Source organism: Amblyomma americanum, chromosome 2 (assembly GCF_052857255.1).
Source record: "Amblyomma americanum isolate KBUSLIRL-KWMA chromosome 2, ASM5285725v1, whole genome shotgun sequence".
NCBI classification, from domain to species: domain Eukaryota; kingdom Metazoa; phylum Arthropoda; class Arachnida; order Ixodida; family Ixodidae; genus Amblyomma; species Amblyomma americanum.
The window spans coordinates 111744416-111750588 of NC_135498.1; the positions used below are offsets into that span (position 1 = coordinate 111744416).

Here is a 6173-nt window from a genome sequence, read left to right on the forward strand (position 1 = left end):
GATAGACCTTCATGCCAGGCTTTTCGCAAGCCGAATTTTTGCGTCTGCACAACAGCTCACCTGTATAACAGAAAACTTACCTGCACAAAAATCTATGTTCGGGATCATCCTACTAAGTCTACAGAGCATCCATGCCTTTACAGGAATACTCTGTACACATGGCCATGTGCAGAGCCCACTACCTACTTCTCTAGATATGCAGGGAGATACGTTATTTATCCTTAGGCCAGCTGTGCATTGTAAACACGAATTGAGTAAAAAGGCAGTAAGCTGCCCTCTAGCGCACTCCTTTCATGAGGCAGAGTATGCTGCCCAAACCCTTGAGTAGATTTCCAACACTAAAAATACGTAATACTTAGGTTGAGAACTGAAAAAAATTCCCGCTTGAAAGCATAGGATTTTCTAGCAGTTACAAAGATTTCAACCTCCTCTTCTTGCTAACCAGAAGATCCCCGCTTCTGTGTTTAAAAGCCTCCTCCCATTGTTAACTGCATCAAGTTACTTTGCCTTGTAGTACCAATATACCACCATTGCCAAGAGTAAGCATTTCATATATTTAGTGAGCGTAATCCACTCCGGAACTTGGGCACTCTAGTGACCCTACCGTTCCCCTGTAAGGTAGTGTGTCAGATAACAGGTTACTCCATTTTTATTCCCTTATAGGCGTATTCGCTCTTAGAGAGTTGAGATCAGGAGAAGCTAGCACGAAGAAGGAAGACCCAATAAAGCACTATATAATCTGTTACAATAGCCCCGTAAGAAGGGCACGACAAAGGCGCACAGATCAGCCTTCAATCGTTAGCCCAGTAAGCGTAAATGCATGTGCGCAGCGCGACCACTTATTATTTCGCAGTGTCTGCAATTTACTTTTAATGTCATCTGAGCCATTCGTATTCGTTGTCTGGCCTGCTCCAGAGCGGGCTCCTCACCTGTCCACGATGCGCGCGAAACGCAGCATGGCGTTGCTGCCCGTCGGGAGAAGGAAGGAGCCCAGGTGCGAGCCGAAGCACACCACCAGCAGCAGAGCTCGCAGCTGGGCGCAGAAGTCACTGCGCGACATGAGCGAGCAAAAGAGCGGCGCCTCAGAGATCACTGTTACAGGGGGGGCAGTCACCAGGAATTTGGGACAAGCATTTCTAGTTCTCTTGGCTGCCGCCATGTGGCGCATGGCCTTGAACGTTAAAAGTTGTGAGCTGATGTCATCCCTCACGTAAGAAAGAAAGAGGATGACCGAGTGGCTGCAGAACAGAACGTGATAGGCCACTAGGCTTAGCCGCGCTGGCTGGGGGCTGTCCCCAGTTCCTGATAGTGACATTCACGCGGAAGAAATCATCGTCATGGCTACGATTAGGCAGATTCCTGCTTTTTGGCTATGTTTTATTGCTTCTCTGCAGCTGGATACGCACTCGATCGCGTGTGGTGTTTTTGCATCGGAGCTGGTTATATGGGCGCACCTTGGAGGTGACCGTTGGGATAGGGGGAATGCAATCGTACATGCGTAGTACGTTTCTTGAGCCCACATCCTCGAAGAAAAATAGGGGCTGCGGAAATATAGCTGTTCTATGGAAAGTTTATACTTCAGTAAAGCGGTCAACAGTGAGGATTATTTTTTAATTCGCCTAAGCTTTGCAACAATCATTGAGTACCCACTCAACTTTGCTGTAGCTGGAGCTTTATACAGCCGAAAAACAAAGCGAATACTAATTTTTCGTTTATCACACTGCAATTTTATAATAACCGTGGAATTTGTGAAAGCATATTTCTGGGGAGGATTAAAGTCGAGCTTTCTTGCTTTAGCACATGTAGAAATGCTATCGCTAAATGCGAAAATATAAGACCATTTCAGGAGCGTTTACAAATTATTGTCAAATAAAACTTTCTCTCAGGGCTGGGTTGCAAATGACAGTGAATTTGAGAGGATTAAATGTTGACTACGGGTAGTCGTGAAAAAAGGACAGAACCATTTAAGCTTTCTCACACTGCTCAGCAAGGTAGAACGTTGGGCCAGCTGGTACATTTTTTCCATCGTCAAACAGTGCACTAAAAACACCAGGACAGTAATAAATAACGACACGGACAAGAGTGCACTAGAAACTGAAGAAAACCGAAAAAACGCTGAATCCCTCGATGAGAATTCTGTCGGGAATTCCTTCATGTGCTTACTCTGATATTCCGGAAGCTACTTGGACGGAGAAAACAACGACGTTACTCGTGTGAGATACTCGCGTGCGGAATCGTCGCAAGTAACCCTGATTGAACACAAGTGTGTAAGAAGTTGAAGCACGTCTAATTGTTCGGTTAATTGCTTTGTGACGGCACTCTACTGTCGATCACACTATGAGTCAGAGGCTCGGGTTAAAACCGTAAGGCACCAACCAAATTGTAGTAATCGACAGAGGGCAGTCTGTGCTGCTTTCAGCAAATATCAATCAGTGAAGCAGATATTTCAATCATACAGAACTTCTAGAAAGTCATCACAGACACTTTTGTTGGCTACGTAGCTTCAAACATGTCACGGAAGCAGCCTTATCTTTCGCAATGGGGCTTTAGAATTTGATGAGAAGTTATGCCTTACTCAACACTATTTCCGCTCATTTGTGTAGGTTATTTTAATGAGAGCTAAGCCATGGTGAAGGATTACGCGAACACGATGACATTAAGAAGAAACACAAGCGGAAAAGAGTGCACATCTGATAGTTCGCTGCAGTGTTAGTGAATATATCCGTGCCAATTGCGCCAGATCATTTGCGTGTCGGGGATTACATAGCTATTTTCGAGTGCGCAGACGTACACAACACCAAGCAAGCAAGCAAGTAAGCAAGCTTCTGCACAATTAAGCAATGCTTCCGCAATGGCGCAAGGTAAGAGCGCTGTGCTAAACGAGCGACTGCAGTGAGCACGGCATTCCTGCCTGCACCAGCACGGCAGAGCACAGCGTTAATCACGGGGACCGTTTACATCCTAACGCCACCTCTGGCTGTAAGCAAGGAGACAACTTGTCACATTAATTGAGGCGCGTGGACGTTGATCGTAGGGAGAGCCCGAAAAGAGACAAATCAGCGGTCGACTTCTGTCTTTCTGATCACAAAAGTATATTGGAATCGGCGTTGATGGTTAAGCTGGAACACAGTGATGGAACTCCTTCCTGTTTGTTTACCCTTACTGCCGTATTGAATACTGACCCAGGCCAATGATTCAGGCTTCTGTTTTACCCTTAGTTCGATAGTAAACGCGCAGAGTCCACAAAGCGCACGGAGTCCTAGGCCCCTTTTCTGTGGATACAGAAGCAAGGCTCCTCAGATGATGTCGCTACAGGCAGCTAGGCGGAGCAGGCTGAGATTCAGACGAATAAAAGCGTTTCGCTTATAAATGAATTACAAATGTGCCACAGGTGTACTAGATGAGAGGTGCCGTGGTGGAGGGCCCAGGATTAACTTCGACCACCTGGGCATCTTTGACGTGCACTGCCCGCGCGCAGCCCCCGGCACTTCGCACTTTGCCTCCATCTAAATACGGCTTACGAGACCGAGATTCGATTCCAAGTCATTTAGATCAGCAGCAAAATGCACAGCCAACGCGCGGAAATGCTAATATAAGTGTCCAGTCGTACATTTTATTGTTACATTTCATGATTTCGATGCGCAAATCAATCAAACCAATTATCAAGCCAATGTAAGCACACTACGCGATAAACTTTGTAAATTCACGCTTTGCAAGTAGAATATCTTGCTGCACGTAAAGTAAGCAAGAAAGATTTTCCTTTCGCTATAAAGAAAATGGAGCTCCCCCACTTTCCTTACGGCCGAACTTAACAAATGCGTTTATAGGTCGAACGTTTACGGAACAAAGCGTGTTTCTGAATATGTCGCTGGAGCGCAGATCACGTACGCACTGCCTGACTATATGAACTGTATATGAACGCCGCCACACGAATGCACCGCGTCGAGGGGCTGCACCGTCCTCCTTTCAAAGAAATATCGCAACATATTGTGCGGCGTTGGACTGGGTCTTACTTTTCACAGTCGTAGAAAAAAACTACTACGTGCGCAATTATTTGGAAACGATTCGAAAACTTCAGGACGGATTCATTCGTTTCTAATAATTTGAAGCAAGAACTATTTGATTGGTTCAGCGAATCGGATAGAAGGAGAGTCGATTCGCTGTTCAAAAATTTATAATATCGGCACACCACTAGCATCCATGAACAAAATTACGGAGAGAACTTGGGACTACCTATGTGCTTTGCACACGGAATCGTTTATTTACTTAATTTTTATCTTTTTAAAGAAACACCTACCAATCAGTATAAAGTCGCACGGGAACGCATATACTAGGTTCACCTTTGTTCCCCAAGTAAGCAATGCTGTTTTTTGGCCCATATGCCCCGTGCTCGTCTCGCAATCTGAAATTCATGGTTGCAATTCCCTGGACCTTTGGAGAAAAATTTATTTTTCTTTGATACCATGGTGACGTCAATCTGGGATATTTGGGACTACTGCTGGATGTCAACGCTGACAACGCCGGGTTTCGTTGTCAATAAGCGATGAAATGATTTCGAATTTCAAAAAATGATCTATTACACAATGGCCTTGAACGAGATTCAAACCAGCGGAACCGCTAACATAGAACTTTGCTTCTCGGCGCCATAGACTACTTGGCCATTTAGTAAGCCTCTACCGTGGCATGTTCTGACAGGTAGCTCCTGGCACTAAGTGTTCGAAATCTTCGCCTTCTTCAATTTTTAATCGTATATTCAGCGCCGCCAACGGTTGCTGAAGCCGCTGAAGAGTAAGGAAGCATGCGCTGTGTCACGTCAAACAGCGAAAGAAATGACAGACTCACCATAACAGACTCTTTACTTCCCTGCCCAGCACTAAAAGGCAAAGAGCAACTGAACGGTAGGCTGGAGGAGGCCGCGAAACTCAGAAATAAAGGTAAAAAAAGCTCAATTCGAAATGCCTGAAGACCGTAGCAAACAATCCAAAATTTTTGAGTTTATTGAATATTTGCCTATAGCCCTAACTTTGCTCACCAAGAACAGTAAATTCAAATGGATTAATTCGAAACAACTAGCACAAAAAGTTAGGTGTTTTTAATTTTGCAGTTGATCATTTCATTTTTAAGTTTACGGTCATATCTGCCGAGGTACCCAAGGCAATTGGGGCCTATATGACAACTGACAGGACCTCGTGGCCTTAAAGCGCAGTGCACGGCAAAAAATAGTTGCAATTTTTACTGAAAGGATGTATTAAAATATGATTATAATCAATAACAGTGTCACGATGCAAACACGGCACGAGAAAATATCAGTACATAAAGATAGATATAAAGGAAACATCCGCATCGAAATACCGACAGCCGAACGTAAAACATTCATTAAACAAAGAATAAAGCCCACAAGTAATACAAATGAAGCAGAACCTCTACCAGCACCGATCAATACACTGACATACTCTTCATGGGCGGCAGCAGGGCACATAATAGAAGTACAAGTGCTGAAGGTATGACACTACATAACAAAACTACGATTGAAAGCAAGACTGAAACCATTTGAACCGACCCAAACCGGAAAACATTGACGTCGGCTCACCAATACCAGCTAATAACATGCCCTTCGTTTCCTTCGCTTGGGTCATTACAATAGCAGAGCAACAAAAACTGAACATCGGCCATACACTTATCACTTTCACTGTGTCTGAACAGAGCTGAGTGCCGAACGTGTTGTTATTTACAGCTGTCCGCATCACTTGTAGCTTCTAAAGAATGGTATTTATTAGTGCAACGCTCCCTAGAATCGACCCAGATTGCCATCGCCTTAAATAGGAAATAGTCCCGCCACGCGCACTTCCACTGTCCTCCGCACTTCGAAGAGATGCACAAACCGTACGCGAGCGAGGCCAGGGACCACATCAAAGAGAAGGGTCTCTACGAAACATCCGTTTCGTCTCATTGACTTCAAGAGAGCTGGATTGGCTGTCTCAAGCCGCGTTTACATGAATACGGCAGTGGCGTATCGCATTTCTATAGCGTATCTCGCGGAGGGGACACGCCACTGTTTACATGTACCACATCAAGCCAGGGAGAATGGTTGTCTCACGCCCAGAATATGCGCCGGGTGGGGCCAGCCGCTCCCATCTTGAGCGTGATCTGCTTTGTTATCCGTCTGAGGGGGT

The 6173-nt window shown here is 45.2% G+C and overlaps 1 protein-coding gene across 1 annotated transcript in view; it reads right to left on the bottom strand.

Moving 5' to 3' along the window:
• The window catches only part of LOC144119995 (Na(+)/citrate cotransporter-like), a 28815-nt gene extending 27772 nt beyond the window's left edge, over positions 1–1043 (bottom strand). The window contains exon 1 of the mRNA XM_077652483.1: positions 930–1043. Within this exon, the coding sequence (XP_077508609.1) occupies positions 930–958 (29 nt within the window). The 5' untranslated portion in view covers positions 959–1043. The remainder of the gene's footprint in view (positions 1–929) is intronic.
• Between the last annotated feature and the right edge of the window lie 5130 nt (positions 1044–6173).